Genomic DNA, 22,159 nt, shown 5'->3' on the forward strand with positions numbered 1-22,159 from the left:
ATCTGCATATCTTAAATTCCTCTGGGTTCAGATATTTGGAGAGATTACACATAAAAGCACCCTAAAAATATCTCAAGTCTGATATTTTCTAATTATTGTTAAATATTTTGAGATTGCAAATTTCATTTAAATGTCAACTGTAATTAAATGTGTGCCATTTGTTTTTCTACTCAGGTTTTACAGTTTGATGGAATGTTTTCCCCCACAATTTAATAAATATTTGTTTTATTTCACATGAATTAATTCAAAACTGGATAAGAGCAACATATTTTAATCAACTATTGTTGTGATGGACTAGAAAATAAATGTACTCCCTAAGCAAACTGTTTACTATGCATTTGAATGGAATTTATCTTGCTTAGTATTGGCAAGTTAAACATAGAAGGCAATAATTAATAGGAAAACCAAATATGTATACTGCATACTAAATAAGGCAACTTATTTTTCTTGCCTCTGTCAGAGATCCTTAGTGTCTAAAATTTGTAATGACCCCATAATATATATGCCTTGTTGTGGTCAGACAACACCCACTGAAGTGAAATAGTAGAGAAATTCTTAGGCTTGTGTGAATTATGCATTTTTAATTGGTACCAAATATGTGTTTATCATGATTTTCTTTTCATTTGTTTTCAAAATTGTCAGCTTGCTTTTTTATGTATACATCACACAACCACACTATACTTACATAAAATGTTGGGAAGTGAACTGGCACCCTATTATTTCATTTCTCCCACCAGCCCCTTAAAAACTCCAGGGATTTTAGTATGTTTAGCATGATAGAAAGGATCCTGATAGAAAGGATTAAGAGAAGGTTGTCTGTGTTCTTCATATGGGAATGCAAATGTGTGTGGCCAAGTTCCTTTTGGCAGAGTGGAGTGTTCTCTGCCATGGTTTGATGTGCAAGTACAAATTGCACATGCTCATATTTGCGTTGCAGTCTAAATCACGTAAATTAGACATATGAAGACAAAATTTAATCATCTTGTCAGTCCTTTACAATACAAATCAGATTTTTGACTGTGCAGTCCCGATAAAATGACAATTACGCTTGAATATGAGCATAGCATAAATTACTTTTCAAACCATTCTATTGAGCACAATATATGTAAAAGAAATGCTTAATTCATTTGCTATGGTTACTTTCTTTTAAAGGTTTATTTGTTCTCTGCATAGAATGATGCGGTGTAGTGGAAGTCGAAAACAGATTGAAAGAGTAATTTCCATGTCAGTGTGCTTTTTGCTTTACCTCTTCCTTCTGAAAATGGGCTGTTTATTCAGTGAACTCTGTTCTTAAATGATTGCTCAAGCTTTGAGGCATACCTTCCTCCAAGTGGGACCTTAATTCTTAAAGTTTGCTCTTTCTGTATTGTCTGTTCTTGTTGATAGTGAAACATTCTTGGGCGGGGAGCATAATCAGAGAAACATAAAGCTGGAAGCAGAGAAGAACAATTTTAAAAGCGGAGCATTTTCAGTTTATTTCTATGTAACTAATAGAATTCCATAGGGATTATTATTGAATTTAGGTTATTAAGGACCTCAGATGCCCTTTCTCCTATTTCTATTAGCAGTTACATCATTGAACTCTCTTAATTGATGAATTGGAGACACTGTATTGTGAGAGCCTAGTGTGGAGATTCTGTCTCGTGTGTATTCCCGGGACCTTGCTGTAGCAAACGCACAACCGTGGTTGACAGTGGTATCGAGGAAGTGTAACTTGGATTCCAGTAGCTCATTGTTCCTTGACCATTGTTCATTGTTCCTTGACCATTGGGTGCTTGATTGTAAGTATGAGGGATAGGGATGGTATGGACATTTGTTGAGTAACTAGCTTGTGCCAGATTTTCTGGTGTATACATTGTATGCATTCTTGTTTCCAGTGTCCGTAGCCCCTGTCCCCTAAAAAAGGAGATTTTATGATATAACTTGAACAAATGAGGAACAGGGGCATAGGAAAGTTAAACAGCTTGCCCTAAGGCACATTTTTGCCAAGTGCTAGCGCTGGTGTTGGTTCTGTCTGGGTTCGTGTTTGGATCCTTTCCGCGGCAGCACACAACCTTTCTCAGATGGAGTAGAGCATGCCGTTTATTCTCGTGAGATCCTGAAATTCTGGGTATAGAAGAGTTCTTGATGTCTGTGTATCGTCGCTTGAATTGCCTGATGAGTCAAAGAACAGGGGTGGAACTTTGTGCTCAGGGAAGGGAGGTAACTGTAGAAAGTAGGTGTGTAATTGTAAAATATACCCAGGAAATAATCTACATTGAAGTTTTTTGTATTTTCTTTTTTAATTCATCAGGTCTTTGCTATGCTGCTCTTAATTTTCCATTAATAAACTTAATGGAAATTGGATTACTTATTATAGAAATAATGCTTTCTCTGTGGACTCCACCTATCCTAGTTGAGGTGATTTCTATTAAAAGTTTGAAAATGCATAAAGTGAGGTACAAAAAATAACGATCACTCTTTCATTACAAATCATGAAAATTTTATGTATTTCCTATGTAGATGTTATTTAGAAGGTAAAACCATATACCCCAAATGGAAAATAAAGAACTGTTTTCCTATTTGTGCTGAGAGGCATCTCTAAAATTGGATATTCATATAGACATAAATTGCTGACTCCTTACAGCCTATGTTAAAGAATATCTGAACACGAGTTTGCTTCCATATAGAAAATGATGTTTGTGCCACAGAAATCTGTGTGTCTTTTCTCAGCAGTAAGATGTCTCATGTTGTACAAGTTCAGAAGATACGGTAGATGTCACCTGTCACCTAGCAACAATCTCCCTGCTTTGTGTCTTCAGCATCTCTTTTCATTTTAAGTCAAAATAGCTATGAAAACGTAGCACTTAGATTTGCATTTATCTCCAGAAATATTTAGATTAACCTTCAAATATTTTTAGTTCCCAAGATAACTCACTGCAGCAGATAAAACAGAAATAACTTTAAATGAAAAAAGGCAACTTATATATCAAAAACCTTGATGCACAGGAAGGCCAGGATGGATCGGTTACGTAATACCTTCAACTTAAATGCACCAAGCCTGCCTGTCGGGTTCCCTAATCGGCTTTAAAAGTTATGTGAATATGTATATAAACCTTATTACTTGACTTTTTTTTTTTTTTTTTTTAATCATCCCTTGAAAACACAAGATCACAGCTAATGAAGCAGTGATTTGTAAAACTGAATCTAGAAGACAGAATTCCAGATGGGATCGCAGTACCATTACCAGAATTCAATTTGCTTGAAACAGAGCAACTAAATTACCTTGGGGCAGAAAGTGAAATACCCTGACAAGTCAGGCGTCCATAAACACCTTGGAAACTTGTTTCTCTGTCTCTATTTAAAGATACGTAAAGGGATTTTCAGAGGAACTAGCAACAAGTGTACTTATGGGTCCTGAAGTATTTAGAATGTATTAAACACTAACCTTTTAAGATTGAGAACCTAATAGATCATTTAAGATGTGATGAAGAGCTAGCGGCCTGTTACTACTGGGTAATATAATGCCCGTACCCGGAGGTCATTATTCTGAAGTGTAACTCCCTTTTCATTAAGTTGGGTCGCATCCACTTTCATTCTGGCGTTTCTGTTGTCCAGGGTCCTTCCTTTGAGTTACAAAGGAAGCTTAGAATTCCTTTTAGGAAATTTTAGGGGAGAAAACAAGAGTTAGAAAGTAACAATTTAGAAAATCATTCTCTTTTGCTACAGTTTGTCCAGACTCACCATTTATAGATGAATATTTACTAATACTATAGGCAGCAGTATTTGTTTTTAAAAGTAAATCTAAACTTTTTTTCCAAAATGTAATATTCTGTGTCTTTTCTTCTTTCTCATGGTTTTTTTTTTTTTTTTTTTTTTTTTTGTATTGAAATAAGTTACCAGCTCTTTTCTGCTTCTTCACCCGACAATGGAGAATCATTTTTGAAGCTAGGAAAGTAAGGACCGAAACCATGTGTGATGAATTTTTGATGAGGACAGTGGCCTTTAAAACTTCTGTGCTTTGAGAAGACTTATTGGATATATTTACAAACCTATTTGGCAGAGTTAAAGTGATCTTTTAGTTGGGAAATTGATGAGATATTAACTGTTGTTGGAAATGTGCCATTTCCCCATTTTATATCATGGCTTGATTTTGAAGGGGTTTGGAGAACAACCCAAAGGCGCCTGAGCATGAGTAAAAGAGAGAGTCATCTGTCTATTTCGTGGTCTCAACTTTGGGAAATCCTGTTGTTTTCTTGTTTAATATCTGGGCCATTGACTGAAGAGCGGTATTTCTTACGTGGATGACAACACAGATGGCTGTACAGACACTGCTTCAGTTGAGGTAGATGGGGTAGATAGAACAGGCTTTATGGTTAGCATTGCTTCTGCAGAGAAGGGAATGGCGGCTCAGAGCGGTTGAATGAATTGTTTCAGGTCAAACGGCCAGTGGATGACAGAGGTGACTATAGGGGTGTGAGGTGGGAGCTACAGTGCAAGAGATGAGCTTGCGCACTCTTTGAGGAGCTTGGATTAAACAGAAAACTAAGCTTAGCATTATACCGGGATCTCCTCAGATTTCAAACGTAGGTCTACGTGTAAGTTGTAGGGGGTTGCAAAGATGAACCACAGAGAGGCCTGCTGAGATGCGGAAATAAGGAGTTTTGTAAGGACCCTGACATTATCCAGCTAGTTACCTTGGGTGCAAAATTAATCTCTGATCGTCATTGTCAAATGGATCTGAAAATAGTCCATGTACTCAAGTCACAGAACTGCCTTTAGTACAAATTACATCACTGGGCTACTTTGTAAATCCGAAAATGCTGTCAAAATGTGGGATAGTGTGTTATGTGTAGTTCACATAATTTACTGTTTCTTTAAGTCACCAGATTAATGTTAACTAAAAATACAAATTATATAATGAAGGCCCTAGTTACTTGGCTAAGAAAAATCCACATGATTGATAGAGGGGTTTACTTTATTTTTCTTCCATTAGTCATTATTACCCTCACTTGCTCACTTGACAGGCGTTTACCGATTCCCTGGAACGTGCCAGGGAGCGTGCTGTGTTTCAGGAAATAAAGTTGGGAATGGCGCTATGTTAGCATGCGCTGCTTCTTCTGTTGGGAATATAAATTGGTATAGTCTACTTTAAAAAAGATAGTTTGAAAATTGGGGGGAGGGCAGTTTCTATTATTTTGATCCAGTAATTATACTTGTAGAAGTATATTCTAAGGCAGTAATGAAAGGTGCAGACTAGAGCAGCCATGCACAGGAGTGTAGGCTGAGGGTGCCTGGCTGAGGGGTGAGCGCTGGTGACAACCTACCCTGGGCTGTCCTTGCCAGGCCCTCCCTGCTGAAGAAAGCCTGTCCGTGTCCCAGAGTCCTTCTGTGTCTGCCCAGAGAGGGCGTGCTTTCTAGTTGCTTAAAGGCAACATCCAGTCTTGCGGAGGCCCCAGTGTATGCCAGATTTACGCAGGAGGATGTTTAAATGTTATCCGTAGTAGTGCGGAATCATAAATTATTAGACAAAAACTAGGGAGTAAGTTATCCCTACAGTGGAGTATTACGAATTTTGGATTGATCATTAATAAGGTGGGTATCATGTGAAAATAGCCAGAGTATATATCAAAGTATGGGAAAACAAATTACAAAACTGGAATGTAAGATTGAAGCCAGTTTTTGACATACCTGATACCTTCTGCTAAGTTGGGACTGATTGAGTTAGATCTGTTTTGAAGACTAGAAAGAACAAGACGTGTTTGATAAGAACGTGGTGCTATGGATGACTTTTTAATTCTTTCCAGGGATACCATATTATGATTTCAAAATGTAAGATAGAAGAATTAGACACTCTGAATTTCAAGAGAATTTTTCTAGTTTGACACTGTAATGTTAAAGTATTGCATTTTTATTGCTTTTTAGTAACATTTCTAGTAGTAAAAGCTGTAGTATATACGAGAAGATGCATTTTGAGACATGAGACATATATCTTTTTATATAAATATAAATATAAATATAAGCACACACACAGAAGTGGGGAGGAAGAGAGCGGATGGGGGGAGAGAAATTGATTGATTGATTTAAAACTGGAATAAAATTAAAGGCCAGTCCCCTTACAGACCAAGCCCATAGAGTTGTGCCACATTTCATTTAAGGCCCTATGAGTGAGTGAACCCCTTTTCTGTTCAAATGTATGAAATTACATGCAAAGGAAGCTTGGCCCAGGGCTACACTGATTACACACTGGCACGGAATGGGTGCAGGTAAGAACAGGAAGACGTGGCCCCTCTTGAGTATAATTCCGAATGAAGAAAAAAAAAGTCAACTATGCCTACTAAGCTGGCTTAACGGAATGCCAGTGAAAATTTGCCTCATGAAATGGAAATTCTGAAGCATGTTACATAATGCTGAGTGAAAATAAATAGGACTTTCGAGATACCTCCAAGTGGCGCAAACGGTTTATTGTAATCAGAACCTTCTAATCCAGCGATACTGAATTATATTTGGTGAGATCCACATGATCCTGGGGGTATGGGAGCTTTTAAGAAGCAGCATGTATCAGATCAGTTTTTAAAAAGTTACTTGGGTATTAACCAACATGAAGGCACCAGAAAGTATTCATATTAATTATGCTGCATATTTATACCAACTGTAAAGAGGAAAAAAAAAAAAAAAAGATCATTTCCTCTGGAAAACAGCATTACTTTAGAAATCTCTTGATTGCTAAGAATAAGGGAGCAAAGTACTCCAGTGGGGAGTATTTGTGACTTCTTTCATATATGAAATTTGCTTTTACACCGATTCCTGCCATTTTCTCCTCACCTTTCTGTCTCTGTCACCTCCCTTTCTTTTTCTTCCCTTCCTTTCTTATCTTTATCCAGATCTTCATTATCTTGTGCCCAGGAGCTGTCATAGTTGGAGGTCCCGCTCCTATCCCCTCATCTCTCCACTTTGCCCTTTACATGGCTGGTAAAGAGCAAGCAGAAGACAACTAAAGACAAAAATATTCTTCACTTATGTTTTCATGACGTCATTCACTAATCAAGAGTGTAAAGAATTGCAGAATAAGTGTTTCACCCCCAGTGGAAGGATGTCCTCAACATGTGGAACTTACTCATGATTTGTTTCTGTGTTCTTCTTGCAGGATCAATGTGACTCTGGAGACAAATGGATGAATGAATACCCATATGAAGAGGAAAACAATAAAGGTTGGTTGGTCACATTTTCTAACTCTGGTGAAAATCTTCTGTTGCACATTACTTTGTGGCAGTGATTCTCATTAGAGCACTTCTGCGTCTGTGTAGGAGACAGAGGTCAATACTCTGATCCATACATCTGTCTGTAAAGTGTAATTTTTAATTTTTAAACCCTTAAATATTAAGACCTTTGTAAGGAGGCAACCCTCTTTTGTGCAAGTGTGGCTGTCATCAGTTTCTAGGACTTAAGCTGGAATTAGTGAGTCAGCTTGTTGATGAATATTAAGAAATGGAGGACCACTGAATACAACTCCTCACTGGGACAGAGAAAAACCAAAGAAGCCAGAGTCTGTGTAACATACATTGGTTCCTATGAGCGTAATCCTGATACCAGCACCATGTGACATAGTATTGATTGCTGTCAAATGTTGTCCTCTTGCCAGCCCATCAGCTTTGCTCAGAGGAGGGGGATGATTAGGAAAGTCTTCTCACTTTGGTTCCTTATAGACAGGTGCCACACTAAACTAGAGGGGAAAGAAAAAATCTTGTGAATTTCAACAGTAATCAACTGCTGGCCATCACTTTTTGTGTGGCATTTATTTGAGCTTTTCTCAGACTTCATGCTAGTTATAATATAAAAATCATAGGTGATACAAAGAAAAGTACAGTATGTTCAACGATCTCCATTTCGTAAGGTTTTTATACTGAACAGGTTTGGTACACAGACATGTGTCTCATAACCCTTGGATAGCTGCACAACACCTGCAGTTTCATATTTTCCTTTCTCCACTGCTCCTGCTCTTGTCAAGTCTGTGTACATCATGCCATGTCTTTTTCTGCCAGCCCACCCTCACAGTTGCTTCCAAATGATTTTCCAGGTTATATGTTTCGTTTAATGTTCTCTTCTTCCCTCGTCGTTGCTAAAATTACTCCTTTCTAGTATTTGTATCTGGAAGATTTGCAGACACCTAGAGGGAGTATTGATTCACGGATGATACAAGGGAGACTTCTGGTTTTATGGTGATGTTCTTTTTCTTGACTCTAGTATTGCCTACATGGGAGAATTTACTTTGTGAGAATTAATCGTACTGTGTATTTATTTCTGTGTGGATCAGTGAGGTTCTGTTAAAGGGGCTCTGGGTGGTGGGGTGTGGAGGTCCAATCTGTAGTGCTTGTCAATTCCCATTGTGGCTGGTTTCAGTGATTTTAATAACCAGCCTGCAAGGATCCTTAAAATTTAACAGTTGGTACTCTTTTTTTAAAAAATGTTTTCTTAACATTTATTTATTTTTGAGAGACAGAGAGAGATAGAGCACAAGCAGGGGAGGAGCAGAGAGAGAGGGAGACACAGAATCCGAAGCAGGCTCCAGGCTCTGAGCTGTCAGCACAGACCCCGACACGGGGCTCAAACTCACAGACCGTGAGATCATGCCCTGAGCTGAAGTCAGCTGCCTGACCAACTGAGCCACCCAGGCGCCCCTAACAATTGGTACTCTTGAGCTGGGCATCAACTAACACCAGCACCCCATTGACAATTCCATTCGTAAAGTTAATATTATGTGCTCCTTAAGACCAGTGGGGCAGAGGTAGTAACTTTAAATTGTCCTGTCTCATCCCTATGTAAACATGGAAACCTTCTTCACTCATTATCATGCCAGATGTATTTATCCCTTTTATATGATGTTGATATCCTATCACTTTATGTTTTCATTTGATGGTTATTAAATTTTTATGTTTGAATGGATCAGTATTAACTTTGTGAGTTTATACATTTTGACAGTGTCATTGTTCTGTAACTAATTTTATGACAACTAAAGATGATGGCAAAGAGAATCATTGTGTTGCTACTTACCCTGAGGATAAACTCTGAAAATATCATCTTGATTGACTATAACTTATGTGATTCATTCTAAATGATTGTGCCTCTTAGCTTATAAAAGTCTTATTCAAAAGTCTGTATAGGGGAGGGAGCAATGAGTATTTCACTTAATGTGTTTGTCACAAAGAATTCTTTTTTTTTTTTTTTTAAGTTTATTTATTTATTTTGAGAGAGACAGAATGCAAGCGAGGGAGGGGCAGGGAAAGAGGGAGAATCTCAAGCAGCCTCTGAGCTGTCAGTGCAGAGCCTGTGCGGGGCTCAAACTCACAAAACTGTGAGATCATGACCTGAGCTGAAATCAAGAGCCAGACAGACACTTGCCTACTAAGCCACCCAGGTGCCCCAAGGATTATTTTTTTCTTATTACTGTTTTTCATATTTTTGATCTGTATTTTCAGTTATAGATGCCTTAGAACGGAGAATACATTGGTGCTTCTTTTTAAGCCTGCTTAAATCGGATGCTGTTAGTTTTAACAAAGCCTGGGATTTGGGAGATTCTGGGAAAAAATTCTGGGAGAAAATTGCAGAGTTTGAAAATTTTTATATACTTTAGGTGTATTGACAAGGTCACTATTAAGAGGAAGTTTTAAAATGTCCGCTGTGGAAGAAACATCGCCACTGTCTAATAATTGAAAAGAGATTTGAATGTGGCTCTTAAAACTATATAGTACATTTCTGGTTTGCCAGTGGTGATAAAATCTTGCCAAGAGCCACAGAATATCATGTTGTGCCTTTCTGCCTAGGTTCTAATATTTAAATGGCCTAAATAGCATTTGCAGAATTCCTTTTGCGGCCACACCGAGAGTTTTATTTCCAGGAACAGATGAAGATCTTCTCTGTCCTTAGAAAATAGATATATTTGCATGAAGTTTTTTCCTTTACTCAGTTTTTAAGTTCCTTTATTCAGTTTCATTGCACTTGGTTTTGTCCCCTTACCGTCTGTCATTATTAAACTTCAAATAAATTCAGAAAAGATCTCATCCTCCATTATTTCCTGCTCACCAGTATTGGCATAAAATATGGTATATGTGCTCTTGAATGTATTTCAGCAGTTGCTGTCCTTGTGAATGAGGTGGCTTGTTTGTGGACCCATCTCCACAAACCTGGCACTGCTCCATTTGTTTTCCAGCCGCTTCAATATGTTTACCAAGTGCTTCTCAGCTGCTGGCGTAGAGCAGGTGTCCAAAACACTCATGCATATACGTTAGCCCAGCTCATCAGAGTTCACAGTAAAACTTTTGCTCTGTGCCTACCTCTGATGAACAGCTGCTTAAACCATCCAGCATTTGTAGTGGATGACTTTTACTTCTTATATTTGGAAACTGTGAGGACAATAGCAAGCTTTTCTGAGAAAGCTTTAATTTCCTACAAAAAAAAAAAAAAGTTTATAACGTAGTGATGGGCGTACGTAGCGTGGTTGTTTTAAATTTCTTTTCTGTGACGTTCCGAGGCTCTTTCCTCACACAGGATAGAAGAGATAGCAACAACCTAGTCTTTATTCCCTGTTGAACTAAGTAGGCATAGTTGCTCAGAAAGCTCCAGGTAATGTAAATGCAAACACGTGGTCAGCGCTGGGCTCCTCTATGTGTATGTAGAGTGGCTGCCTGGGCAATAAACGTGGAATAAAATAAACAAACAAAACAAAGAAAAGCAAGTCTTGGCTCTGCAGTGATCTGTGTGTATGATCATGGACCAGTGACGTCTTTCTGAATTTTAATTTTCTCAACTGCATACTGGAACTAAGAACACGTGTCCTATGTCAAGAGTTGTTATGGGGGGTACCTAAGTATGACATATTCGTGAAAATGATTTAAAGGATAGAGTTGTAAATGTGAGTGTGATACTGATACTATAATTTCTGTAGCAGAAGACAGAGGTTCACAGCTTTGTTGTATGACATCGCACCACAAAGGCAAACATTTTCAGAACTGAAGTGCCCTCAAAGCTCACTAACTCTTAACGTGTGACTGGTGTGTGATCACCTTCTAGAAGAGTTGGTTGGTTACTTCAACCTCACATTGAGCACACTTTGGAATTTCCTGTATGAAGCAGTTAATCTATTTCCAGACATATATAATTATATTACAAGTTCTTCCTCTTATTGAGCCAAATCAGTAGATTTGATAATGATCAAAACTATTAGGTATATCACATATTTATTAAAATATCATCCTGAATTGGGTCACTGTTTCATCAAATCCTTTCACCTTTGCATGTTTAATTTCTCTTATCTGGGAAATGAGAACAAAATGATATACAAGGATGGGAGAAATATCATGCGATTATTGAAGTAGAATAATGGCTTTATGATTTGAAAAGACCATGCATTGCTCATTTTTAAAACATTAAAGCAGGCAGAGCCCCATCATCTCCTTGCCTCATACCTTTTAACATATGGCGAACATTATTTACTTCTCTGTGTGCATATATACAAGTAAAAGTAAATACAAGAGTTGGTTTTACAAAAAATATGGTATTTATTCTTGGTCTTTCTAATGAGTTATTTTTTCAGGCTGCTTCTGATATAGTAGAAGAAATAGAAACTGAATTTATTTTATTTATTGTGTGTGTATATGTATATATATATACATACATACATACATATATATAATTTATTGTCAAATTGGTTTCCATACAATACCCAGTGCTCATCCCAATAAATGCCCTGGATGGCCATCACCCACTTTCCCCTCTCCCCTCACCCCCCATCAACCCTCAGTTTGTTCTCAGTATTCAAGAGTCTCTTATGGTTTGCCTCCTTCCCTCTCTAACTTTTTTTTTTTCCCTTCCGCTCCCCCCTGGTCCTCTATTAAGTTTCTCAAGATTCACATAAGTGTAAAAACATGATATTTGTCTTTCTCTGCCTGATTTATTTCACTTAGCATAACACTCTACAGTTCCATCTACGTTGCTACAAATGGCCAGATTTCATTGCCAAGTAGTATTCCATTGTATATATAAACCACATCTTCTTTATCCATTTGTCAGTTGATGGACATTTAGGCTCTTTCCACAATTTGGCTATTGTTGAAAGTGGCCACTGTGTTTTGGCTATTGTTGAAATTTGGCTATTGTTGAAATTTGGCTACTATAAACATTGGGGTACAAGTGCCCCTATGCATCAGCACTCCTGTATCCCTTGGGTAAATTCCTAGCAGTGCTATTGCTAGGTCATAGCATAGAACTATTTTTAATTTTTTTGAGGAACTTCCACAGTATTTTCCAGAGTGACTGCACCATAGAAACTGAACCTAAACTGAAGGAACTTATTAATTTCAAAATAGTGTCCTTTCACCAATGTGATGCTATTACTTGACGAACTTTTTAAAAAAAAATTTTATTGAGAGAGCGCACACACGCTTGCACAAGCAGGGGGAGGATTAGGGGCAGAGGGAGAGAGAATCTTAAGTAGGCTCCGTGCTCATACAGGACTTGATTCCATGCCCTGGGATCATGACCTGAGCCGAAATCAAGAGTCAGAAGCTTAATCAGCTGAGCCACCCAGGCACCTCTAGACTCTTAAATATAGAGAACAAACTGGTGTTTGCTGGAGGAAAGGTGGTTGAGGGGGGGATGAGTGAAATAGATGACGGGGATTAAGAGGTACAAACTTCCAGTTATAAGTTAAGTCATGGAGATGAAAAGTACAGTGCAGGGAATATAGACAATAATATTGTAATAACATTATATAGAGACAGGTGTTAACTATGCTTATCACGGTGAGCACTGAGTAATGAATAGAATGGAGTTGTCTGATCAATATGTTGTATACCTGAAGCTAATATGTATGTCAGCTATGCTTCAATTAACAAAAAAGTTAAGGGGATAAAACCCCTTTCAGTTCTGGGTTTTTGTTTTTTTGTTTTTTTAAATGACTGAATTTAACTTTAAATAGCATCGTTTGACTTTTTGCTAGGAAAAAAATGGGAGAATTGATGACATTACTTTCTACACCCTTTTTCTCTCCTCTTGTTTGACTACCCTTTTAAGATTAAGGTTATTACTATTTATTTCTTTATTATTAGGGATTATGAACCATAATTATCAAAGCTATTTAGTCTTAATTCTTATTTTTCTCAGAAATATGGAAACATTTCTATCTGGCATTTGGTGTCACCGTGAAGACTGGAGCAAACTGACATCTTACTTGTTCTTGTTTTGGTTTTGTTCAGACGTCTATGGACTATTTTTAGTTTGCTAGAAAGTTCAGTAACTTCATCGATTTTGTCTTAGCTTTTATGATTCTGTGTCGGTTTTTCCTGGATCCTAACATTAAACTCTGAGAAACAGTCTCTTTTTATATCTTCAGACTTTTAAATTATATTTAAAATATATTTTCTTTTTGTTTTGTTCTCCTCTTTGGTAATCCTGAAAATACATAAAATGTTTCTCCTTGGTTTTTCATATCTGTAGTTTTCATCTTTAACTTTATATTAAAAAATATATATATGTGTGTGTGTATTTATATATATATATATATAGATAGATATTATAGCTTATTTATTTATTTTGAGAGAGAGAGAGAGAGAGAGAGAGAGAGGCAGGGAGGGGCAGAAAGAGAGAGGGAGAGAGAGAACCCCAAGCAGACTCTGCACAGTCAATGCAGAGCCTGATGTGGGGTGCGATCCCCGAGACCATGACCTTGACCTGAGCCAAAATCAAGAGTGAGATGTTCAATTGACTGAGCCTCCTAGGCACCTCTTCATCTTTAACTTTTTGATTTCACTTACTGTGTTTTCCCAGGATCCTTTCTTCTTATAATGCATTCAAATTCTTCATTAATGTTTAGTTCCTGAGGTGGCTTTTTAAACAGCATCTCTATAGTATCATCTCTTAGCATTTTATAGCTATCAGCTGATTTTCATCTGTTTTAGTTGTATTTTATCATTCTAACCCTTGTACTTCTTCTTGAACATTTTTTTTTTATTATTATTATTTCATGGAGTGTTATTTGTCCAAATTCTTCATCTGTTTCCTTGGGTAATTCCTCCTGTTGATGTTTGTCCTTCACTGGCTTTTTACTTATATTTCTCTTTTGCTTTTGACATTTGCTGCTTTTATGCACAGTTCCCTTGTGGCCTGTGGTCATTACCCATCTTTGAATGGGGCCAGTATTTGCTACTGTTGCAGGTAGTGTCATGGGCAAGGTCACCAATAGTTTGGGTATGAGCCAGAGGAGTCCAGATCTTTGACTTGACTTTGTTATTTCATATACTCTTTAAATAAAGCTGTCATTTCCAGAGTCATCCCTGTTTCCATCATACAGTAAAGGACTCTTGAGATAAAGACTCCTGACTGCCTTTCCATTTCAAGTGGACTCACTTCATGACCGAGCTGGACTTGGTGGAAAAAAGATAATGCTGTGTCTGTGTATTTGCTCTTTTAGTACGACTGTCTCTACTTTCACTGGATAGGCCGGTCATAACTGTGATTTTTACCTTTAGGAAATTCTCTGTTTTGCTCGAGGTCTGAGGAGGTGTCTGTCAGTTCCCAGGAGCTTCCCAGATTTCACAGTCTTTGATAGCTGTGCTTTATTTGTCAGTCTGGGTTTCTGACTGTTTTTGCTCTCACAGAAGGTGGAGTTTCTTTTTTCATTTTTTCTAAATTTGCTTTAAAATTTTTCAGTGAGTGTTAAAGGAAGGGTATAAAAAATCCTTAACATTGCCGTTTCTAGTAAGAAATCGTTTATTTTTTATTTTTATTTTTTAATGTTTATTTATTTTTGAGAGAGAGAGACACACACAATGAGTGGGAGAGGGGCAGAGAGAGAGGGAGACACAGAATCCGAAGCAGGCTCCAGGCTCCAAGCTGTCAGCACAGAGCCCAATGCAGGATTTGAACCCGGGAACCATGAGATCATGACCTGAGCCGAAGCTGGCCGCTTAAATGACTGAGCCACCCAGGCGCCCCATCAGTAAGTAATAGTTAGATGCCGTAGAGTTTAAGAGCTTGGCTGTGTCCTCAAGCCTCCTGGTTTTTCACTGTGGCTGTGTCAGGGATTCACCTGGCTTCTATTCTTGATTGTCCTGTCTGTGATGTGGAAATGATGATAGTCATGCCTTCTCTGCAAACTGGTTGTGAAGGCTAAAGGAGAAAATTCTTGTGAGGGTTAAATGAGAAGGTTAAATGTGTTTGCATATTGCTTGGCAATTACTAAGTGCCCATTAAAATGGCTGTTTTTATTATTTTAAGCCATGTTAATTGTATTTCGGAAAATTTGCTACTCAGGCCAGTATTTGTATATATTTTTTCCTTTGACTGAAGATCTGTTGGGATGTAGCAGCACACCTGGGGGGTACTGGGTGTCCTACTTAATATTGTCAGCTTCTGGTTTTGGGGTTTGACTGAGGACTTCCAAATTATTCCTCTCTGTTGATAAGGAATAGATACCTTGGGCTTTTTCTTGGAGGAAATAAAATTCCTGAAGACATTGGATATGCTGTGGTGGTTGGTTCATGCATAGAATGCCAACACCTCCTCTCCTATTAATCAGGGTTCTCCAGAGAAACAGAACCAACAGGAGGTGTATATATCCTGGATGATAGATATGATTTATTATAAGGAATTGATTCATGTGATTATGGAGACGGAGAAGTCCCATGATCTGCCATCCATAAGCTGGAGACCCTGGAAACCCAGTGTACAATTCCAGTCTGAGTCCAAGGACCTGAGAAGCAGGGGAGCCAACGGTATAAAAATCCAGGTCCAAAGACTGAAGGCTGATGTCCTTGCTTAAGTGTGCAAGGACTGGCTCGTCTCTTCCTTCACTTTTTGATCTCTCTGGGTCCTCAACCGATTGGGTGATACCCACCCACATTGGGGAGGGCAGGCTACTTACTAAGTTCACCAATTCAAACGCTGATCTCCTCCAGAAACACCCTTACAGACACACTAGAAATCATGTTTAACGTGGGCACCCTGTGGCCCAGTCAGGTTGAACAAAATTAATCATCACACCTATCCCGCAGTGTGATTAATCCAGCAGACCTATATTTAGCATTTATTATTTGCTAGACATGGGGCTGCACATTCAAATTAAATTTAGACTCTGACCTCAAGTCTTCGTCATCTCAGGGACAGGCAGAATAAGTTACTACAATTTGATGTGATTAATACTATAATATATCTCATGAAACAGAGTTGATGTGGGCCATGGATGGGTTCGCATATGAAGCGACGTTTGGCTTTGAATGACGGTGTCACGTTGGCTGGAGGAAATAGGCGCAACCAAGAAAAAGTTACAATCTTATATTTAAAAAAAAATTCACAGTAAATACGAAGTATATTTTCTTTTCTTTGGCTGAGCATAAAAGTGCCCTGTACAGTTTCCTCTTGCAGTTCATGGTAAATGTGATATTCAGTGATGTCATTAAATATTTCGGCTAGAATCTGTTGAAGCTCATTTTTGTGTCCAAATAATTTTCTCTTTCCTTCTCCTCTGTCTCTCTCTTGCCTCATCTGCTTTCATGCTTTCACTTGCTCACACATTTTCATTCTCTGGACACTCGATTATAGTCATTTTTCTGCTCAGCTTTATGTCATCCTATTTAGAGTACATTATCAAAGTCATTATATGATATATTTTACCAGAAAATTTCAAGAGTGATCATAAAAATGATATGAGCATCTTTTAAACATGACCATTTTAGTTAAGCAGTGTTGATTTAATGAGAACGTTATAGTATTAAAGCAACATAGCAATTGATTATTAAAAGCATTTATGGAAGTGTAATATCTATGTGGTTAATTTTATATTATCAACATATGTACATTAAAAAAAAAAGTAACCTCTTTTCCCTCCCCTAAGCTGATGTTAGCTAAGAATTAATTTCTCACTCTTCTCTAAAGGGACTTTTGTTTAATAAAATCATGAATAATTATTGACTCTACAATGAGTGCAGTTCTTTGTCTTATACATAATTTAGTCCGTCAGGATACCTTACAGCCTAATGGAAGTAGAACTCACAGAGATTCCAATTTGGAAGTCCATTGATTGTTAACATTCAACATGCTTTGTTTTCCTGAATTAGTTCTGGTACCAAATTCGGTATCAGTCATGGTTTGATCAGGGAAATGGGGGCATGGGAATGGTACAGAATATGGGATTTAGCATCTGGATTTGACCTCATCCAGTTGTAGCAACTAGTTAAGCATGATATATATGGTTGCTGTTGCTTCTGTATATTTGGTGATAGACCTGGAGTCTGCAGGGCAGGAAGGAAGGATGAGCAGGAGAGTGAGGGCACACTGGAGGATGAGCAGACCCCACGTAGATTCTTCACTGTGGACAAGCTTCCAACCTTGGGGATGCTGCAGACTGGAGGAGAAGCTGGCACCCCGCCCCGAGTTACACACATCATGGCCTGGTAATCAGATGAGCTGATGGAGAGATCTTGCGGGAGCTGCGGCAATATGGGCAGACTTGCCCTGGACCCGCAAGGTGCGGCAGCACACCAGCGACCGTGTGTGAGAGTTGTGCCTGCATCTGGAGCTCGGTATTGACCTTCTGCGTGTGAACTGGATGTGACTGCCGCTGCACGTCTCCCTTCTGTGTCTCAGCAGGCCGTCCTGATAACCCAGGGGCTGGGGCATCGTGGGGGGAAGGCAGTGCTGGGAAGTGCCCGTCGAGCTCAGCTAAGTTGTGGCCATTCAGATCCGCTGTCTCCCATTGCTTCTCTCCCTTCTCACGTGCTGGTCTCCTTCCTCACCTGCCCTCCACCTGGAGATCATAGATCATACACCTTTTGAGTTCTGCACTCGTTGTGATCCTGCTGGTTCCGTCTGAGGACCTGAAGCCCTGTCCCTGGGATGCAGCCTTGTCATGGAGATGAAGGCCCACACAGAGAAGGCTCATCTGCTCTGGAAAACCATCTGCCCAGGCTCACTGTTCTCCAGATTCGCTCATCTGGTGAAAGAGTGCAGGATCAATTGTGGCCTTGTGTGGTCCTTGACACAGTTGTTAGTGTCACTAGGGGCTGAGACTCTGCTAGATTTTGACCGTCCGTCTATAATGCGATAGACTGATTGGGCTCAGGCCAGGGCCCTGAGGCTGCAGGGAGCTGCAGTGGAGAGCGCAGGAAAGATAAAACATAGCACAAGAAAAAAGGGGCGGGGGGCTGATTTATTTGTCTGCCTGGTAGAAACATGTGAGTTGTCTTGACATCAAGGGCTTACCCAGGTACCGAAGGTTGGAGCAAGATTGCGAGTGTGAGTGATATGAAAAGTTGGTATTCAGTGTATGAATGAAAAATACCAGGTACAGCGGTAGGTTAGAGGCTAGGTGGGGGGGCAGTAGCTGGCGGTCACCATGTCTGGGGACGGTTAATAAGGAGGCGGGCGTTAATTCAGACCAGGAGGCACTAATAATACAGGAGGGAGATACAGTGTGGGTTGTTGGAGGGCAAAGGGCTGCAGCCTGCCGTTTCCGAAGTACAGGCAAGCTGGTGGTGCCCCAGGCAGCTTCTCCGCCACAGAGCTGGCCTGGCAAGTGGTTTCCATCCCACCTGTCACCTCTCATATCCTGGTGAGATTTCCTGGAGGTCTGTGTTGAGCCCTAGCACAGGACTAGCAAATCCTGTACAATAAAGGAGCAGTTGATGAAGTGAGTGAAAGTAGAGAACTAGCCTCTGATTGGATTCAGAGAGAAAAAGAAAAGCTTTTGAAAACGACCTGCCTTAAATTCCTAGAACTTCATCTATAACCCCAGAAAGGCTCTGACTCTATTTTGCGACTTTGAGCGAATTCAGAAGTAGAATTCTAAACAGAGAATAAGAACAATTAGATTGCTGAAAAAAGTTCAGTTACTTGTGGGGATAGACCAGTTTATATATTTACACATGTATGCCGTGTGTGTGCGTGTGTGTGTGTGTGTGTGTGTGTGTGTGTGAGAGAGAGAGAGAGAGAGAGAGAGAGAGAGGGAAGGAGGGAGAGATTGATTCTAGTTTATGGGTAGACGCTTGCTAGATTTTTCTGAGTTTCAACTTAAAAATTTTAATTTAATCATTCGATTACTTTTACACTGAATTGCAAATGTAATTCCTATTTCTTAAACATCAGGATCCTATGAATGAAGATATTTTACCTGGTTATTTCCATTGTAGCCTCTGTTTTTTCCAGTGGCGACCACTTCTGGGGATTAATGTTGCCAAACTATAGATAGGAAGGACAGAAAATGTTACCTGTAGAATGTATCATATTTGTGCTTGGAAATTCCTTTCTTCCCCATCATACCCTCATCCTAAGACAGAGAAAGTGGTAGAAAGAGGTGGGAGTGTGGCTGCTGGCCAGATTTGTTATTGGTGACTGTGACAGCGTTTATCTGTCTCTGAAATGCTGAGGGACTTACGGACAGTTGCGCAGCAGTTAGTAGGAAGGCTGCATCAGTCTAAACTCTGTATTGTAACATTTATTTGTACATCATTTCTAAAAGTGCCGCTTAAAGTGAACGGCCCCAGTAGGGAGATGATTGTAGAGATGGTCCTTGTGAAGCTGTCTGCTTGGGAAGAAAAGAGACTGATTGCAGGTACAGGAAGGGAAGCAACACTTTTTTTTTTTTTTTTTCCTTTTAGGCAATTAAATGATAGATTTACATTTCTAAGTTCTGGTTCCACACCAGGACTTGAATGCATCTTAAATGCTCACTTGTCTAACTGGATAATTACCACAGCCCCACCTTACCTCTCCTCTCTCCACACAGAGTTTGAAGAAAACTGGGATATCAGTCAGATATTTGCGGGTGGAGCTGGCATGCACTTTGGCAGTTGTGCAGCCCACTGCTGGCCAGTTGGGCGCACATAATCCAGGGGAGGCAAAGAGGCAGAAAAGGCTATGAGATTTCTGTTGCGGCTAAGAGGGAGACAAACTCCTTTTCCCCGGTTCTAATCAATTATACAAAAGCTGTTTGTTTTTTGTTCTGCTGGAAACCATGCATGTGGTTGTAACGCAGGAATTTAATTATAGTGGAAAAGTCTCTAATGCTTTATGAGTGAGAAATTGAATCTCAACCGTACTTTGCCTTTAACTGTCGAATCGAGGTACAGCTAGAGCCCCAGCAGTTGCTCTTTCCACATTGAAATAATGTTGACCAGGTGGGAGGTGGGACCAGTGGGCTAGCTCATTGTCATTCTTCTTCTGTCATCTCAGTCTTGTTAAGTAGTCCAGGGTGGCATGGCTGTACTTCAAGGAGATGATAATATTGTTGGCATCAACAGCAGCTTCCTTTTAGCTTTTCTTCTTAAGTAATGCTGAAAATCTCAAACATATATCTTGGAAATGTAGAAATTTGGAGTTGGACGGTACTATAAGAATTATCTCATTCAACTGGATAACGCATAGGAGGAAAAAGATCAGTAAAAATGAAGTTACTTGCTCAAGGTTACCTAGCCCATTATGGACTGGGAGGTTTGGGAGAAAGAAAGGCAGAAAGGGAACATGGTTATTTGCAATTCACAGGTTCAAAAATCCAGCTGAAGCAAGTACTTTTGCCCGTTTCTGAATTTAAAGCCAAAGGTACCAGGTACATATCTTTTTAGTGAATGTCTAAATAAACGGATGGGTGGAGTGTGCATGAGAACCGAAGAAAGAATGTGAGAGGGAACATGAGAATGGATTTCTCTGATACTTTTTTCCTTCTTTGAAGAAAGTGTTAGAGTTGTGATCATGTGTGATGGAAGAGAAAGACAGAGGGGATCCTGAAAAATTGAGAAATGGGTCACACGAAACCTGAAACATGTCTCTAGTCAGTGGTGGCCGAGGAAAAGGTCTGGTTTACAGACTGGAAAATGGCAAGAGAAGGATTTTCGTAATCACACTGATGTTACGGTAGAGGTATTCTGAATTCACTGCTTAGGCTATGGTTAAATATAAAAATACAAAAATATTACTCCTCTGTACTAAATATATTTATGATTATTAATCTCTGCATTTGTGATAGCTCAATACTTTTATCTTGAGGCAGCTAGCAACATAGCCCATTTGTTGGATAATACACCTTTTTTTCTTTTAGTTTGATTAGTTGAGTGTTCTGAGGATTTCTCTTCTACCCTCTACTTCTTATGCTTTCAGTAAGTTTCAATTCTTGTGTTAAAACCATTGCTTGTGTTGTAGGATGACTATATAGTCTTAATAAAGCAAATTCTAGCCAACTGTGTCAATTTTTTTTCATAATCAGTGATTTTGAAAATTCATATTTAATCACTTAGAATTTTTTCTAGTTGAAAAAGTAAGGGTAGATACTTTCTTGAAGTTATTAAGTATTTGATAGATATAAAATTATATACATAATCGATATATTTTATAAGACATGTAACAAAGAGAAACCCAACTTGAGAAATAGAATGTTCCCTATGTTTAAAGACTCGTTTTAGTCTTAGACATGAACATGATCCTGAATTTTGTACTATAATTTCTTTGCTTTTTTTCAATTATTAAGTATATGTTGATGAGCTATATAGTGTTTACTTTTGTTTGTTTTGGAACAGCGTGTAAGTAGTGACATACTATTTATGTTCTTTTGTGATTTGCTTATGCTATGCAAAATTTTTGGTTTTGATAGTCATGCATGCATACTGGTGAGATTACTGATTTCCACAGCTGAAAAGAATTTTATCTTAAGCTTGCAAACCAAAGACATCAGTCTTTTCCTTAGTCAACCACACCTTCCAAACCTGGCTTATAAGAAGCTAAAAGGCAAAAGTTGGGGAATTATCTTCATCCCTGGCTCTATTTCTAATATGAATGATACAGAAGCATTGTCAGTTGAAGAGTTTTGCACATTTCTAGGTCATGCCTATACCAGGGGCTTTACATGTATTTTGATAGGCCCACATCCTGGGTTTGGAAGGCAACTGTAAAAAGTGTAGCAAGTAGAGATGGCTGATTGCCCACCAAGGAAGGGAAAAGGAAGACTAGCTGGTGCCTTTCTTCCCTCCTTTCCTGGGTCTACCTTCGGTATTCCTGGATTGAGGAGAAATAATAACTGTGATGGAGACTTCAGCAGCAGCCTTGTTACACAGTTTTCCAAGGGTCCAAAATAATTTCGCTTTATACCTTGAGAAAATTTTAATTTCTTCTTCCTCCAGGATTTATAAATCCCTACAAAAAT

The 22,159-nt window shown here is 38.9% G+C and overlaps 1 protein-coding gene across 9 annotated transcripts in view; it reads left to right on the forward strand.

Moving 5' to 3' along the window:
* KLF12 (KLF transcription factor 12) overlaps window positions 1–22,159 on the forward strand; it is a 443,329-nt gene that overhangs the window by 133,330 nt on the left and 287,840 nt on the right. For all 9 annotated transcript variants that reach the window (XM_053898753.1, XM_019444195.2, XM_019444193.2 and 6 more), the window contains one exon: window positions 7,127–7,190. In XM_053898753.1, coding sequence (XP_053754728.1) covers window positions 7,158–7,190 — 33 coding nt within the window. In that variant the 5' untranslated portion in view covers window positions 7,127–7,157. The remainder of the gene's footprint in view (window positions 1–7,126; window positions 7,191–22,159) is intronic.

The sequence above is a fragment of the Panthera pardus genome, unplaced genomic scaffold, assembly GCF_024362965.1.
Source record: "Panthera pardus isolate Hobbes unplaced genomic scaffold, ASM2436296v1 HiC_scaffold_1, whole genome shotgun sequence".
Lineage (NCBI taxonomy): Eukaryota > Metazoa > Chordata > Mammalia > Carnivora > Felidae > Panthera > Panthera pardus.